Source organism: Orycteropus afer, unplaced genomic scaffold (genome assembly GCF_000298275.1).
Source record: "Orycteropus afer afer isolate SDZICR_OR568_19922 unplaced genomic scaffold, OryAfe1.0 scaffold00013, whole genome shotgun sequence".
In the NCBI taxonomy this organism is placed as follows: Eukaryota; Metazoa; Chordata; class Mammalia; order Tubulidentata; family Orycteropodidae; genus Orycteropus; species Orycteropus afer.
Window position 1 is genome coordinate 21,568,345 of NW_006921600.1, and position 17,782 is coordinate 21,586,126.

General features: G+C 43.0%; 1 protein-coding gene across 1 annotated transcript in view; it reads right to left on the bottom strand.

The window, feature by feature from the left end:
• SRGAP2 (SLIT-ROBO Rho GTPase activating protein 2) overlaps positions 1–17,782 on the bottom strand; it is a 351,569-nt gene that overhangs the window by 36,842 nt on the left and 296,945 nt on the right. The window contains exons 10-13 of the mRNA XM_042782562.1: positions 14,678–14,762; positions 11,675–11,702; positions 9,887–9,911; positions 3,507–3,567 (exon numbers count right to left, since the gene is read on the bottom strand). Of these exons, the coding sequence (XP_042638496.1) occupies positions 3,507–3,567; positions 9,887–9,911; positions 11,675–11,702; positions 14,678–14,762 (199 nt within the window). The remainder of the gene's footprint in view (positions 1–3,506; positions 3,568–9,886; positions 9,912–11,674; positions 11,703–14,677; positions 14,763–17,782) is intronic.

Genomic DNA, 17,782 nt, shown 5'->3' on the forward strand with positions numbered 1-17,782 from the left:
CGACGGCACATAACAACAACAACAACAATGCGATGATTCTAAAAGCAGGAATACGAATAAACCAAAGTCAGTTTCCAGAAAGTAAAACAGAAAACCAGTTGCCTTTTTTATTATAATGCAGGTCAGTCCTCACATGACCAACATTACACATCCATAATTCTTTTTTTTTTTTTAACTTTTTCTTAGTGTACACTATAACATAAAAGCATAAAACAAATCCCCATACACAAAAGCATAAAACATAAAAGCATAAAACTAGATGAGTTATTTGGAAGTGGCACAAACTCTTCCATTTTGCGTGGGATCCAGCTGTTGCCAAAAGTTGCTCTTCTAGAGAATTTTTTAAACGATCACTACAACAGCCACCTCTTGGCTCACATTACTTTATTGCCTTTCTCATGAAAATGTTTTCTTTAATCATGATTTGGTCTCAGTCATCCCTCATATCCCTTTCTTTAACTCTTCTTGGGTCACCCTGACCCACTGTTAACAGATCAGCCTCAGCTTCCTCCTCTCTAAAATGGGGACTATAATTATCTATTTCCCAGCGATATGAAGATGGTTTAAAAAAAAACCAACTCACCGCCATCGAGTCAATTCTGACTCACCGCAACCCCTCTGGGTTTCCGAGGCAGTATATCTTTATGGAAGTAGATTGCCCCACCTTCCTCCCATGGAGCAGCTGATGGTTTTGCATTGCCAACCTTCCGGTTAGCAGTCAAATGGCTTAGGCAGCGCATACCACCACAGCTCCTTATGAAGATGGTAAGCATATAAAACCTCCCAGCATTTTGTGGGCCATGGCCTGAGACTGACAAAGGTTTATGGACCCTATGCCAGTAAAGGCACATATACAACATTCTCAACCATAATTTTTAGGAGTTCAGAATACCCTGAAGTACTATTTGGGAAAAAATTCAATTTAGCTGGACAATTTTTTTTTTTGAGCAGCTGCTATATGCTACCTTTTAGTCGCCTTACACACTGTGCCTGTATGGGAACATGGGCAGGTACATTCAAGACACTGTATCTGAAACCTGTCCAAGTCTCACCTCTTCCATGGCTAACACCCTGTTCAAAGCCACCGGCTCATTTTCCCTGGGCTGTTACAGTGGCTTCCTAACTGCTCTCCCTGCTTCTACTCTTCCTCCTATGGTCTTATCTCCATGCAGCCCAGGGATCCTTTACAGAGACCACTCCCTGTTCAAAATTTTCCAACAGCTTCCCATCTCACTCAGAATAAAACTCAACCACCACCTAGCCAAGAAGAGTTGGCCTAGCCTTTAGAGTCTGGCCTCTAGTTTTATTTCCTATCATTCTCCTTAGTGCTCCTACTCCAGCCACACTGGCTTCCTGCCTGCTATTTCTCACATAAGCCAAGCACAGTCTGTGTTCAGTGTCTCTGCTCTTGAGGTTCCTTCTCCACAAAACACTCTTTCCTAGATATATCAAGTAGCTTATCCCTCAATGCCTACAGGACTCTGCTCAAATGTCACCTTTTTAGGAAAGGCCTTTTCCCTTAACAACCCATCTAAAACAATGTCCCCTCCCCATACCTGTACCCAGTTTTATTTTCCTGCATGAAACTTACCAACACCTGACGTACTATAAATTATTCATTGACTAATCAATTAATTTGTGTTTATCTGTCCTTCAGTAGAATGTAAGGTCCATGAAGACAGAAATGTTCTCTTGGTACACAATGGACAATCAACATATATTTATTGAATGAATTAATGAATGAATGGAATGCATGGATCAATAAATAGGAGTTCAAATTCTCTTCTTCCTATTCTCCTTTCGAAAAAAAAAAAAAAAAAAACCAACACCCAAACTCACTGCCAATGAGTTAATTCTGACTCATAGAGAGCTCCACAGGGTTTCTAAGGTTGTAAATCTTTATGGAAGCAGACTGTCTCATTTTTCTTCTACATAGTGGCTAGTGGGTTTGAACCACTGACCTTTTGGTTAGCAGCCAAATGTCTTAAATACTATGTCATCACAGCTCCTTTGTTGTTATTGTGTTGTTATGTGCCATAAAGTTGGACCCGACTTATAGTGACCCCTCCTTGGGTTTTCGAGGTGGTATCACTACAGAAGTAGATTGCCCAACTTTCCTTCTGAGGAGTGGCTAGTGGGTTTGAACTGATAGCCTTCTGGTTAGCAGTCAAGTGCCTTAGGCACTACGCTACCAGAGCTCCTACAGTTCCCTTAGGCACAAGTAATTCCTCCTCTCCTGAACTGTGTTTGTACTTATCTTTGCCAACAGCTTGACTATTCATCATTACTATCTTGTGAAATTTCTTATAGTGTTATTCTGAATTACTAGAACTTATCTCTTTTTATTTAAAAATCACATGCTTATTTATTTTCTCTCAACTATATCATAAAGCCATATAAAGACAAAGTATTATCCCTGTTTTGTTTTCCTACTTGGTAATGCATGGTGTCTAGCATTGATTAGGGCTTGATAAATATTTGTGGACTGTTCAATAGTGATATACAATGTTGTTACTTCAAGTGAATAGAGATAAGGATAACAAATTGTAGTTGATCAAAATGAGATAAATCGTACGTACACTAAAATAATTACTATTCCAAAAATGAACCACGCAATATCCCAGCTTATAATGAAAAGGGAAGGCAAGGGGAAAGAGAGAGACGGCTGCCTCTGAATTCAGTCGTCTGCATACCCCCTAACTCCAAGTTATTCTGTCCCTTTTCCTAAAAGAGATGGGAAAAAACAAATTTGATGCCCAATTCCTAGAAATCTCCATGGCTTGGTATCATGTATCTGTGCTCTCCAAATACTCTGACCCCTGGAAAAAGCAGTTCTCTGGCCTTTAATCTAAATCTTTAAATGCTGCCCAACAAGACCAGTAGCTGGTGAGGGACAGAGTTTATGAGCATAAGCTTTCTGCAAGCAGAAGATAGTGTGACTTGACTTAGGTATGAGAAGGAGTCAGGCCTGCAGAGTCTCAAATGTTGGCTACAGCTTTAAGACCAGTTACTAACTGAGCTCTTGGGGCAGATGACTCGCGTGAGACCAAACCAGAACAAAAACTGAATGCTATTAAGAATCAGTGAAACATTAGACAAAGAGGTGTTTCCAAACCAGTCCGGTACAGTAAGTCAATGTTATAAAAGGGTCAAGACTGTGCAGTGGGAGATACTTACATGTGCAAAGACAGTGAGTAATGGCAAATTTCCTGCCACCACATAGTCCTCACTGTACATACATGACAGCTGTAATTTAGAATTCACTTTCAAGGTAGAGAAGAAGTGTGGTAAGTGGCTCAGGCATTTTGGGTCAAAATATAATGTCTTTGTCTCAATGTCTAGGTGTGGCCATACTGAGAAGGGAGACATTATATGAACAAAGAAGATTTCGTTCCTTTTCTGCATGTCAGGATGGGAAGTCAACCTCTATTCTTACCCTACAAAGAATTCCTGGAAGTCCTCCCCAGTCCTTGCACAAATATGGGCAAGGTTGTAATGCTGCTTACCGTGTCTGCTGATGAATCGGATACAGCTTTCTACCACAAGAGGAATTGCCTGGCTGGAATCCTGAAAAGCCAGAGAGAAACTAACATTAGGATCTTCAAAATAAGGACGACCCAGGATCAAAGAAAATGGGCCACACTGCTGAAACAGTCTCAGGTGGCAGTGGTGCCCATCTTTCCTCCAAGCTCCAGGGCCCATACACCAGCACCTACTTGGAATGCTACACACATGCCTTAAATACAGTTTATAATAAGCTGAACTGAACATCTTTTATCCCAAACCAGCTTCCCATCCCTGGCTACCCAGCCAATCAATACATTGTCAATTTTGTCTTTTAAATCCATTCATGACTCTCCATCTCTACTGCCACCATCCAGTCAAAGCCACCAATATTTCAATCAGTGCTTTCTCATTCCCATCCCTGCTGCCTTCCAGTCCATGTTTTCTCTTCCCTCACACAGTGTTTGGATGATCTTTTTAAAACTCTATTCTTATCATTGACTCTCTGGTTAAAATCTTTCAGAGACTTCTCATCATTTTCTTTACACAGTCTTGCCTGTGCTAGACCCTGCCTTTGCCTCCAGTTTCATTTCCTTCCACTCTTCCCCACCACCTCTGTTACAGCCACATTGACCGTCATTCTGTTCCTCAGAGAAGTCCTTCTTTGCCTCAGGGCTTTGAGCAAGCTGCTCCTGATGCTGAAATGCTCTTTAACCCAGTACTCCCCACTCTTCTCTTGGTTAATTGCTAGGCATACTTCTGGTCTTAGTGTAAATACCCATCCACAAGGATCCTTTCTCAGATTTCACAAAGGAGATCAGATCCCCTGTCTACTGGCCCTTAGTACCCTGCACTTTGTCTCACAACCTTATCATGGTGTTAATTAATTGTGTGGATGGAGATGTTTGCATTTGCCACCATTATAGCTAAACTCTACAAGAGCAGGTCTGGTCCATGTCAGTTCTCAGGTGCCCAAGGCTGGCCATACGTCTCACATAGTAGGTGCTCAATTAATAGCCACTGAAGGCAGCAGAATGAGCCAAGGGGAGCTTCAGATAGGGAGTTTGCTTGGCATGAAAGGTAGGGAAGAAAGGGAAAAAACAAACAAACAAAAACCTAAAAAGCACCCATGGAAACAGAGGAGACTAATTGGTGCTAAGCAAAGAAGCAGGCCACCCCAGTGTCAATGTTTGCTCTACCATTTTGTAATATGACCCTGCTCAAGTCATCTGACTTCTCTGGGCCTTGATTTTCTGTCTACAAACTGAAGAGAAAGTTGGTAGTGAGGAGAGTAGTATTTCCTACTGGTACATGAAAATTAGTGCTTACTATTTACAGAGGAATTTATGGACGTATTGGCCATACTCCTCTGAAGGAAGTTTGGGCAATCTACTTCTGTAGAGATACCGCCTCAGAAATCCAAGTAGTCGCTATAAGTCAGATCTGTCTTGATGGTCTTGAGTTTGGTTTTTTTTTTTTTTTTTGGTTAGATAGACTGATCCTGGCAATGACCCAGTGGTGTATATTCTATTATCCTCATTTTACAAATGAGGAAACAAAGGCTTAAAGAAGTTAAAGAGCTGCTTGTTGTCACACAGACGATAAGTAGCAGAGCCAGGACTCAAACCTAGGTAGTGTCTCTCTAAGCATGAACACTTTAGCACCACCCACACTGCATCCTTAAGACCCTGACAAATAAAGCTCAATGTTATACCAAATACTACTGAAATCTAGTAGACTATTATTAAAAGGCAGCTAAATGCACAATAATTCAGCCCTGGAGAACAAGGAAATCAGGCAAGGGGCACTGAACTTACTGGAACATAGAAAGGATTTTAAATATGCAGGATAGAGATTGGAATATCAAGTGGGATAGGGGTGTTCTGCCCATTTCACAAGTCTGCCTGTGACCTGGCTGTGAATTTTCAACTGTAGCCATGGGGTTTGGCCACTATTAGGGAAGCAGCTGGGCTTCATGAAGAAGTCAGGCTGAGAGAAGGTCTGGCTCGGCCTCTAGCTCCCAAGCTTGCTGGGAACCAGGCATGCTGCCAAAGGGATTTCGCATGTGCCAAGGCAGGGCTGGAGTTAAGAAGGTCCTGATGACCCAAATGCTCATCCTCATGACCCCTGAACCCATATGCCTCCTCCAGCTTTCCAGCCATGGTGGCCAGCACCTGCCCTTGCATCAGCATCACTACTTCGTCAACTGGCCTCGGGTGATCTGGGAAGAAGACTCCTGGTCCTCACCCCCTGCTAGCATGAAAAAACTGAGTTCCACTGTAAGAAAAACAAAAGCCCCACTTGTTTGGAAATGTACTTATGTTTACAGACGTTATTATGTTTTTCATTTACAGTTAATAGCAGCCACAATGCTGATGGCAACATGAAGATTTTTCGTAATGCTTTCCTGTCCCCAGATTTATATACAGGCCGTCCCTGGTTATTAATGAGATCTATTCCTAAATGTGTCTTTAAGTCGAATTTGTAGGTAAGTTGGAACAGGTACATATGGTTCATATTTAGCTTTACTTTAGTGCAAGAAAAAGCTTGAAGCCTTTCCCATGATTTAAAAACTGTACCTACAGCAAGTGAAGGTGACTGTGATGAAGAATTTTTATGAATAGGGCTTGGTGCAATTGTTTCAGAGTGAGGGCAAATTTAAATAACATTGAAAGGCAAATAAGAGTTGTTGATAAGTCATATGTTTGTAACCTGGAGACTTATTGTACAAAGATCCAGAAGAGGGTAGACTGGGAAGCTCACAGGTCATTGGTTTCAACAAGTTACATGAGAGCAAAATTGTGCCTGGACTTGCAAGAAATGGAGTATTAATGGTTTTTAAGGGGGGAGTATGTAGGGCTGTTGGCAGGAAGTAGCATGTCCATAGTTACCAATAGTATGACAGAAGGTCCCAGAGGGTAATCTGTGGCAGGTAGGGTAGACTGAGAAGTTCTGTCTTACTATAGAAGAAGAGCAAGTTCCTGGCTCCCTGCTCCAATGGAACCTAAGGTAGAGTCCAGTGGAAGCAAAAACTGGACAGAGTCATCAGGTGCCCAACCCTCCTATTATTCTCCTCCCTCTGTGTGATGTTTCTAAGCTCTAAATTAATGCTTTCCCCTAGGACGTGCTTCTGTGGTGTCCCCAGTGACCTACAGCTCACCATCCACTTTGCCTGACAGAGCAATTTCTCAATGTGTTTTTACTCAGTGTCTGTCACTCCCCCTCTGTCTGTCTCCCCCAATGTAGAATCTATGTCAGTTTAATTCAATTTTTCATCATATAATTTTAGAGTTGGTAGGGGCCTTTAAGAACAATTAGGCCAGATTTCCATGCGTTCAGATGAAGAGTAACAGTACTTCAGTGGTAGAATTCTTGCCTTCTATGCAGGAGAACTGGGTTCAATTCCCAGACAACATACCTCACATGCAGCCACCACCCATCAGTGGATTGTGGGTCTTTATGATGCTGAACAGGTTTCAGCAGAGCTTCTAGACTAAGACAAACTAGGAAGAAAGCCCTGGTGATCAACTTCTGAAAATCAGCCAATAAAAACTCTATGGATCACACTATTCTGACCCGCAACTGACTGGGCAGGACTGGGTAGTATTTCATTCTCCTGCACATGGGGTCACCATGAGTCAGGCTGATCGACAACAAACCAAAAGTGGGAAGAGCAGCAGGCATGACATGAAAAATACAGTAAAGCAGGCTCCAGTGGTCTTCAGTAGAAAGCAATCATGAAGCACCCAGATAATGCCACAGTATGCAATTATTTGGCATAATTCTCATGATTGAGAGGGGTAGGGTTTTTGTCATGGACTAGTCTCTACTTGCTAGATTTCTATTTTTACTAAGGGAGAAAGTACAAATCTTGACAAGTCATTACATGTGGGTGATGTAAAAAAAAGAGAGATCAGATATAAGATTTGGGGCTTCAGGGACTGTGAAGATGGGGGAGGTCCCCATGAACAGAAACAGAGAAGTTAGGGGTGGTGCTAAAGAAGTTATATGTGGAGGGAGAAGGTGAAGAAACTGATGTCAAGAGTAGATGGTGCTCTCTCAACTTTCAAGCATAAATGTCCAGTCAGTTGGGAATGAGATCCAAAGGCTTAGAGTGACAGCATTATAGAGAAAAAGAACGTTAAAGGAAGGAAAAAAGATTTATCTAAGGAAATACAACAGACAAGGCAAATAATACGAAGAGAAGTCAAGAGAGGGCCAAGCTTTGGAATAATGCCTAAATTTAGAGGGATGGAGAAAGAAGGATCCACAAAGTAAATATGAAAGTAGTAACTGGGAGGGAGAAAACACTGGAACTTGAAGGGAACAGGGAAGGCCTAGAAGCAACAATCCAGGTGTTTCATTTTTAAGAACTGGGATGGTTTAAACCTAGTCTTTGCTAGGGTCAGAAATGACTGGAACCCATCAGGAATCTTCAAAAATAGAAGTTATCAGACCCTTCCTCTTGTTTGGCTGAATGGCCATAAACAAGGAAACATTTATTTCCTGATTATTTACACGAGATTACTAATTTCCCAAATCTTTTCTACCCACCTGTATATCTGAGGAAAACTCTCTGGTGATCTACCATCAAATATGAGCTACTAGAGAGAAAGTGGAGCAACAGAATGAAAACAAGGTCTTTATTTGATGGAGAGATTTGGTGTATCTTGGAATTCCTATGCAAATCTCCAAACCAAATTCACTGCTTTCAAGTTGGTTTGACTCATAGCGACCCCTCCTTGGGTTTCCAAGGTGGTTTCTCTATGGAAGTAAATTGCCCAATCTTCCAAGGAGTGGCTGGTGGGTTTGAACCACCAGCCTTCTGGTTAGCAGTCAAATGCCTTAGGCACTATGCCACTAGAGCTCCCTACGCAAATCTGGCACCAGGCAAATACACTTTGCCTCCAATTGCTTAGGCGCAGCAGGATGCAAACCAGATGGGTGCCAGTCCCTTCCCATGGCAAGCCCAATCAGGGAAGCATGCCCCCTGTCAGCCCGAGCTAACAGGCTCTCCTCCTCCAACCATGGTCTCTGCACTCCTACAGCCAGAGCAGAGCTGCAAAACATTCATACATATGCCCCATCTAAAACCAGAAGGCCCTGTTTCAGTCCAGGAACTGAAAGGAACCAACTTCAAGTCCAATTCTGTTCTTTGTGGAAGAGGGAAAAAGGCTTGCTTTATCTTTCAGATACTCTAACTCTTAATTCTAAATTCAATAATTTCTATCTGGCAGGCACTCCATTCCTCTCTAGTTTTAAATGAAATTAAGGGAAAAAGGGGAAGAAGAAAGAAATAGAGGATGGAGAGTTACCATGAAATTTTTGTGATGTAAAAAATGTGTAATTCCATCAGATGGCATTCTCACTAATCTGCAGAAGGGAAAAAGAAATAGCTACAGCAAAGCTAAGCGAAGTGGAGTCTACGCCATCCCAGTTCCCCAGCTGGAGTGCCCTCCCAGCCTGAGCAGCCACGTCAGCTGAAGGCTGCTGGAGTTGCTGACACCACAGAAACCTCTTGTCCCCTACGTTTGATTATCTCCCTATGGCCAGAGCCACTGTGAATTATCCAAGATGATTTTTTAAAGGCTCAATCAGCTTTCTTCTGGTAGACACAAAAATATTTTCAAGTTCTTTCCACCTGCTCCCTGCTAACTGCCTACTGCTTAGCTGCTTTGAGCTTAGGGGGCACAAAATCATTCCAGTATTCTCCATAAAGTATAATTAGAAGTCAAATCTGCTACTGCAAAAAAATACTTCAATTAATTTTTTTTTTTTTTTTTTGTGAACAAGCCACAAGTGCTGTTTAGATTATCCATTGATGTGGATTATCCATGCTATTGCTAAATCCCTCCTAATATGGGTAATGAGAGCTGGCTATCCAGGGTCAAAATTTATTATAATACTGAAGATCATGTGTAAAATTGCAGACTTTAACAGCTCCTGCCTGCTACCCCTATAGCAGACTTCCCTCTGCATATTTAACATGTGTTAAGAATACATCTAGAATGACCACAGCACCAGAGACAAACAAATAAGCAAACAAACATCTGCAAACTTAAAACAAGACTGCCCAGTTCAGGTGTTAGCTGCTGTGAGACACTGACATACTGATAAAGATGTAGGAGGTGTGAGGTTATCGTGTGGTCTCTGGAGGTGACACCACGAGCAGTTCTGGCACAATCTGCCACCATCAAAACCAATCCCTAGTACACAGGAAGATGTTGCTATAATATTAAACATACTATGACTGAATGGAACATTCCAAACTTAGGTATGAAGTCAGAAAAGCACCCATCCTACTCAGAGCAGAGTTCCTCCAACATGTGCAGGATACAACTGACTCTAAAACCAGATCAGTGGACTCTTTCTTGGTCCTTACCTGTTTCCTCACAGTTGAGCTACGCCTGCAGTTGACCCCGCCGAATCAGAATACCGATCCAGAAACAGGGAGGAAAAGAGAGGGGACAGAATGAGATAAGCAACCACTCTGAAACTCAGAAGTAAAATATCTTTTTAATAATTAAAAAATCATTTGGTGGTTGATGAAAGAAATCACATTGTTCCACTCAGACTCAGAAACGGCTAAAAAGTCTTGTGAGTTTACTTTTCCAATAAAGCTCCTCCCTTCATACAAGCGCAGAGATACCACCATTCAAAATTAGAACAGGAGGAAACTGGTTCAATTTGCAGTAAGGTACATTCAGATTAGACAATAAGATCCTCCTATATGTAAGGAAACAGTGGCAAACACTAAAGGAAGCTATAGTTTTATTTTCTTCCTGAGGAAAAAGACAGGGAGCAATTTTCTTAAATTTAGAAGGTAGAGTACTCAAGCTGGAAGGAATTTTGGCGATCCACTAGCTCGATGCTTTTTCAAGCCGAGTTTAGCTTCAAAAGCCTTTTCTCAAAGGGAATCTAAATCAGAGGGACAATACCCAAAGCAGTGCTGCCCAGCTTTGAGTGCAGGCCGGGACCAGAGCTTGGTTACTGGGCCTTCCTCCGCCTTTCCACCAGACCACTCCTGAGGAACCTCTGTGCAACCCCAGGGCTCCTCAGATCTAGTGTAATTCTCTTGTCTTATAGCTGAGGAAACTGGAGCTCAGAGAGGGGAAGAGAATAGGCCAAGGTCACATAGTAACAGGGAATTCAACTCAGCTCTTCTAATTTTCAGAGGGTCCTCAGCAGATATAGGGCTTTAGATGAACTTATATTAAGACTATCACCAAGAAGATATATTCCATGGAATTCTATTATTCAGGTTTCTTCTAGTCATCAAGACTGGTATATTAATGGGATCTTTATTATAATCCACAAGGACAAAACGATGAAAGCCATATGAAGCTATTTCTAAATAATGAGCCTATAATTGTAAATGGCCTCATGATTATTGTGTGTGTTGGCAGATACAAGTGGTTGATATAATGGTCTAACCCCAGGGTCTCAAAGGAGTCCAGCCCATTAGAGCTCTTTCCTCAGTTAAATCAGCACATTTTTAGGCATCTGAGAACTGTTGGCTGCATGAATGCTTTGCTCTTTGCCAGTTCACAGAGTTTTCTCATAGCAGCACAGTGACTGGGAGGGAAAAATATTTGGCTGGGTAAGGGAGGGAGGGGAAGGTGGGAAAAGATTGGGAGGGTTGCATACTTGTTCATCGGGCAAGGATTTCTACTAACGTTGCTTGGCAAGCCAACGTGATGTAGTATTTCATTATGCAGCAGTAGTCACTAATTAGGGCCTGTCACCATTTCCATGCACTAAAAAAAAATCTCAGCTCAAATGCTATTTCCTCATTTGCCTTCTCTGGGTCAGAGACTCCCCAAAGTCCACATGTTGAAGTCTAGCAACTAAGGTTCGATTACCAGATTCTTCTAGAGTCAAGCATTTATTTCTCTTGTAGTGTAATGAAACCGTCTCAGGGACTATTTCAGCAAGTAGTAACACCGTTCCTCAGTTGTGCTCAGCTCATAGCACATCCTATTTCCATTTGAGACCAGATGGGGTCAGCAAGGCAGAAGGAAAGAAGCAACACCATCCTAGGCCACTCCTTCACAAAGTCATTGAAACCCTTCACAACTCAACTCCTTGGCTTCTTCCCAGGCTGGAATCGCTCTACCCACGGTCCTCTCCTCTCGTCATCCCTTCCCAGGGCTGCCCAGGCCACACCTACCTGGCCAGGCTGCAATCTGTCCGCTGACCTGTTGGGAAGAAAAAGGCAAAAGGCACATATTGAATGAGGGAGATCTGCTCCTAGGAATTATCATGCCCTGCCCTACTCCTACTCTGCCCTATAGGGTTGTTAAGAGTCAGGATTGGCTCAAGGACAGTGGTTTGGTTTGGCCTGACTTCCCAGAGTCCCTGGGTGGTGAAAAGAGTCCCTGGGTGGCCTTTGTTGCTAACCAAAAGGTTGGGGGTTCAAGTCCATGCAGAGGTGCCTCAGAAGAAAGGCCTGGTGATCTAGTTCCTAAAAACGAACCATCAAAAACTCTATGGAGTACAGTTCTACTCTGACACATGTAAGGTTGCCATGAGTCAGTAAAAAACCACTAGTATAACAATGTGTCGGGTGTTTCAGGTGGCAAAAATGGAGAAGCACACAGCCTCTGTCAGAGCCAGTTCTGTTTCTGATGCTGATTCCCAGCCCAGTATCCCCAGTATTCAGGGATGACAACTCTGCTTTCCAGTGGGAAAGTGGGGTGGTGGTGGTGGTGGTGGTAGTGGTGACGGAGTAACAAACAAGAAGGCAGATCATGTTTTAGAGACCGAATTATTAGAACTCTTCCTGGAGATGAAATTTAGCTTCTCATTTGTATACATGTATGTGGGATATGCGTGTGGTAGGCAGGGAGAGACAAGCTTGCTTGCTCCTGAGTGTATGAAAAGAAAACACACACAGGCTAACATGTACACAGCTGGAATAAAGAAAGAAGGAGTTGTTTGGGGGCGGGGATATAGAATATACGTAGGTTTTAGCTTTAGATTCAGACTAAATTCTCCTATTAGGTTGGGTTGGATGGCAAATAGCTGAGATTTAATGCTGATACTGCTTCAAACAGTGTTTTTCAACTCAATAGTTAGCCTGAATATGAAATAAAATGGGTCACAACCAGCTTTAAAAAATGGAATAGAGAGCATGAAAATTGATAAGACATATTCTTTTTTTTTTTTTTTAAATACATATGCATGCGTACAAGAGCCGTGATGTAAAATATGTTGCTTTCCATAGGTTCATGGTCAGTGGAGCTTAATCTGTATTAGATCTATATTAGATGGCTAGGGAAAAACCTATGCAAGGCGGAGCTGGGGAAGGAGAGATTAGCTCCCAAGCTTCCTTATCCAAGCTCCTGAAAAGGCAACCCCACAGAGCAGGGGTGGCTGGGGGAGGACCTAGGCTTTTTCTTTGCCTTTAAAGGTTGCTAATTGTTGATTACAGTTCAGCTCATCCCGAACAACACCCTCCCCTGGCCCCAACAGCTTTTCACTACCAAAGGCTCAGCTTTCATCTGCAAAAATATTATTCTGAGCTATTATTTTCAACATCTGTCCCATTTCCATTCTGGAATATTCACACACATCAATTATCCCTCTGCGGCAAGAACAAGGGGCTCTTGCATTATGATGACAAATGCATACAGAAGGCGGGGACAGGATGACTTGCACATAGGAGATCTGCAGTGATTTTTTTCCCCTTATTGCTGGAACTTGTCATCTTTCGATTAAGGCAATTTGCAGTGCAAATGAATGGTCACCAACATTCGCCCCTTCATAGCGGTGTGTGCTTGTATGCGTGTGTGCACGCGTGTCCTGAGGCCCTGCTCCCAGGCTACTTATAGACTATGCTTAGATTTTCTTGACAAAAAGAAATCACAGCTATAACTTGCTTCAAATAGTTCTGGGCTTTCTTCCAATTCCCCACAGAGTAGTCTGATAACCCAAGAGTAAAGATTTTCTATAAGCAAAGTTTGGACCTCAATGCCCAAACCTGTTCAGCCTGACTGTTCACCCTGAGTGCCTTGGGTGGTGGGGAGGAAAGAAAACAGGGGCTTACCTAATGGACTTTCTCTACCTAAAAGAAAATGCCTTGAAAGTGACAAGCTCAAAGACTTTGGAAGAAAAGGAATTAATCATCGGGGGGCTTGTCCAGGACGGGAGAAGGGTGGGTAGGAGGCTCTGGCATGAAAAGAGGAACTCCGATTTCTGGGGCTAATGATCCGGTGAGTACTGCACACTTGGCTATACCCTGAAGTTTCCCTTAAGAGTGCTTGAGAATTTATATGACATTAGACCTCTGTGTGAGTGCAGGTTTGCCTTTCACTGATGTTACTACATATTCCCTATTGCCCTCCTTCCCCATCTTTAAGTCAGGAGATTAGCAGGGCAGGGAGGAGGAATCCCCAACCTGGAAATCCCATTAATCACAGGATGCTGAGAGCTAGGCAGGAGACCTGGGCAGGGTGCCAAAAAAAAAAAAAAACAGGGAAACTTCTGTTTTAACCTTCTCCTTCTGTTTGACAGCTGAGGAGAGGAAGTCCAGAGTGCCAGTCCCGTTCTCTGCCTTGCTACTTTCCAGGATCTGGTTAAACTCATTCTACCAGATGAGATGAGACAGTCCGTTCAGCACTGTGGCCTCAGCATGGCAGGCCCAAGCAGAGAGAGGACTGCCACTTCACCAGCATCAGGACCCTTCAAAGCAGAGGGGAACCGACACTCAATCTTGAAGCTCCAGAAAACCACACTCTGGTTATCACCCCTGCCTCTGAGAATCCTCTCAGAGCAGCTGGGTAGCTCATCTCACAGCTCCCTACCTTCTGGCTCCAGCCTCAGTCATGCCACAGAGGAGCTGGGAGTTGTAACAAAGTATGGAGAGAGTAATAACCCAGTAGCCCCTTCACCCCAATTGTGGCAGGGGAGAGGTCTGGGTGGAGAGCAGGCATGCTCCATTTAAACAAATGGATGATGTACATTAGTGCTTCATTAAGCACTGGCCTTTGCCCATTACTCAAGCAGTCATTTGGGGCGTCTGCTCCCACATCAAATGGGCTAGGAAAAGAAACGTATTCATCTAACAAGATCAGACCCACTGGGCTTATGATGGAGGCATGTGTTCAGCAATAAAGTTCAGGGCTCAGCCTTCTCCTCTCTGTCAAACCTCCAGCAGAGTTCCCACACTCACTTTCTCCCAGGGTTTTCTGGAGCAGGTCGTGCTTGGCTTGCAACTTGGTGATGAGGTTCCTGCCCTCCAGGTACTCCTTCATTTTCTGTAAGGGAAAAAAAAGTCATAGCTGCTCAGCCTACAATTCCTTTTCTGAGGTCATTCAGTTTCTGGCCCAGTTTCTATGAGGTCCATCTTATATTTCCTTAAGGCCCTGAGCATCTGGGCAGCTGCTCATTTTCATGGTGGATGAGAACCTCACTCCATGTTTTTCTGGGAGGTCCACGTTGACTAGTGTAAAGGAACTACATTCTAGAGCCCCTCATTCACGTCCTTCAGTTCTACCAACAAAGAGACAGAAGGGATAATGGCTCACTAAGCCTTGGTCTTCTTGGTGTGAGGACACACACCTGCCACCTGCTCCCTCCAATGATGTCCAGCCACATGCCAGCCCCTCCCAGCATGCTTTGCAGCACACCAGGAACAAGGTCAAAGGCAGGCTCAGTCCTTGCCTCAGCTGCAAGCCCGGTGTATGGTGGTGGCATATCCTTATCAGCTTCCTCCTCTTTTCTGTACTGAGTTTTTGTGGAAAGCTTGAGATTTCTGAGCACTCAGAGGAGCTCTGGTAGTATAGTGGTTAAGGCAACTGGATGCTAACCAGAAGGCTGGTGGTTCAAACCACCAGCTGCTCCATGGGAGGAAGATGAGGCAATCTACTTCCATAAAGATTTACAGACTTGGAAACCCAATGGGGGCCACTATGAGTTAGTATCTACTCAGTGGCAGTGGGTTTGGGTCTTTTGGTTTTCAGAGAAGGGGCTATCACCCCCTACTTGCATATACACATGCTCACAGTTCCAGACACATATGAGGTTATGGAAATGTGATCCCATCTGCTCCAATGATCAAAATATGATTGCTCCCAACTTCTGATTTGACTGCTCCCAATTCTAGTCTGCTGCTGTATTTCCCCAGATGGAAATTCATCAAATCTTCAAAATAACCCTATGAGACATCTAGCTCAATTGGCATAACATACCACACAAAAACACTGTTCCACATCCTACTTTGGCAGGTAGTAACTGAGATCTTAAAAGCTTGCAAGTGGCCATCTAGATACAAGAATGGATCTCTCCTCGTCCAGAGCAAAGAATAATGAAGAAAACAAAGATGCATGGAAATAATTAGTCCAAGGGACTGGTACACCAGGCAATTCTCAGCCTATATGACTATAAGACCAGAAGAACTAGATGGTGCCTGGCTGCCACTGTCAACCACTCAGAAAGGAGATCTATGTAGAAGATCCTGGATAAAGTGGGAGAACAATGGGGAACAAAACTCAAAATCATTAAAAATAAAAAAAGGACCAGGTTTGCTGGTCTGACAGAGCCTGGTGGAACCCCTGAGACTATGGCCCTTAGATGCCCTTCAGGTCTGGAATTGAACCCACTCCTGCGGCTTCCAGCCAAACAAAAGACAGGCATATGAGCTGAACATTTACATTAGGTAGATACACTCCTTGGAGCAATAAATCATGGGAGAACAGAAGGACACTGTATGCACAGGGAGACAGTTCAGGGGGCTGGAGTGCATGAGAGGGAAGGACACAGGAAAGAGGTAACTATGGGGAGGAAGTGGGAGGAGAGCTGTTATACTGTGGGAAATTGCAGTCAATGTCATGAGACAAAATGTGTATGAATTGCTGTATGGAAAATGAACTTCCTCTATAAACTTTCACCCAAACCACAATAAAAATTAAAACAAAAACAAAAAACAAACCTATGAACTAATAGTAGTATTATCCCTATCTTATGGACAAGGATACTGAAGGCTTAAAGAGATTAAGTAAATTACTTGAGATTGATAGCTAGTAAGTGTTAGAGCCATACTTAAACATATACACTTGAATAACACAGCACACGCTCTTAACCACAATGATAAAATGCTAGCTCAATTATGGTACAGAGCAGGAGGACAGAGGCACAAGAAAACATCATGGTATTAATATTTATATGTGTATAGCAATTTATAGTTAAGCACTTTAGGAACCCCTGGGTGGCACAAATGGTTAAGCGCTTGACTACTAACTGAAAGACTGGCAGTTCAAACCTATCCATAGACACCTTAGAAGACAGATCTGATGATCTGCTTCTGAAAAGTCACAGCCTTAAAAATCCTATGACATACAGTTCTACTCGGCAACACATGGGGTACATGGGGTGTCCATAAGTCAGAATTGACTCAATGGCAAATCAGCTGTTTTAAAGCATTTTAGCATGTATTTGACTCTCACAGTGACTCCATATAGCACAGAGGAAGAAATGATTATTTTCTTACTTCAGATGAGAAGATGATCTTGGGGAGGGATGGTCAAATAAATAGCTGAGTGTTGCTAGGTACATGGTAGTGCCAGGCCTGGATCCCAGGCCTGTGGACTCTTAACATGGTGTATTTCCCATACTACCCCACAACTGTTCATGGGGATAGTTTGCCATGGTTGTCTCATGCTAGATCAGGGATCATCTGCTCATTTCTAAACTCACAGGCATTCCCAGAGTGTGATCTCTGAATCACTGGTGATACGTGAAATGGTTTACTAAGTGGATATTGTTGTGTGCCATCAAGTTGATTCCAGGACTTCGAACCAGTTCATTCCAGTTTACCTCCATACTGAGAATTTGCAATTCCACCCCAGACACACTAAGAAACTATAGTTTTAAAAAGATCCCCAGGTGATTCTTAAGGTATACATAAGAATCACTTGGGATCTATAAGAATCTAGTAAGTGGATAAAACATTTGGCATAGTGACCAAGGCATTATGACTGCTAACCAGAAGGCTGGTGGTTCAAACCCACCAGTCACTCCTTGGAAGGAAGACTGAGCAATCTATTTCCATAGATATACTGCCTTGGAAACCCAAGGAGGGGTTGCTATGAGTCAGAATCAACTCGATGGCAGTGAATTTTTTTGTTTGGTTAGGTTTTGTTATGATACCATCATGATAAATGGAGAAATGGTTGAAATTATCAAAGACTTCAAATTACTTGGTTCTACAATCAACACCAATGGAAGTAACAGTTAAGACATTAGACGATATACTGCATTGGGCAAATCTGCTGCAAAA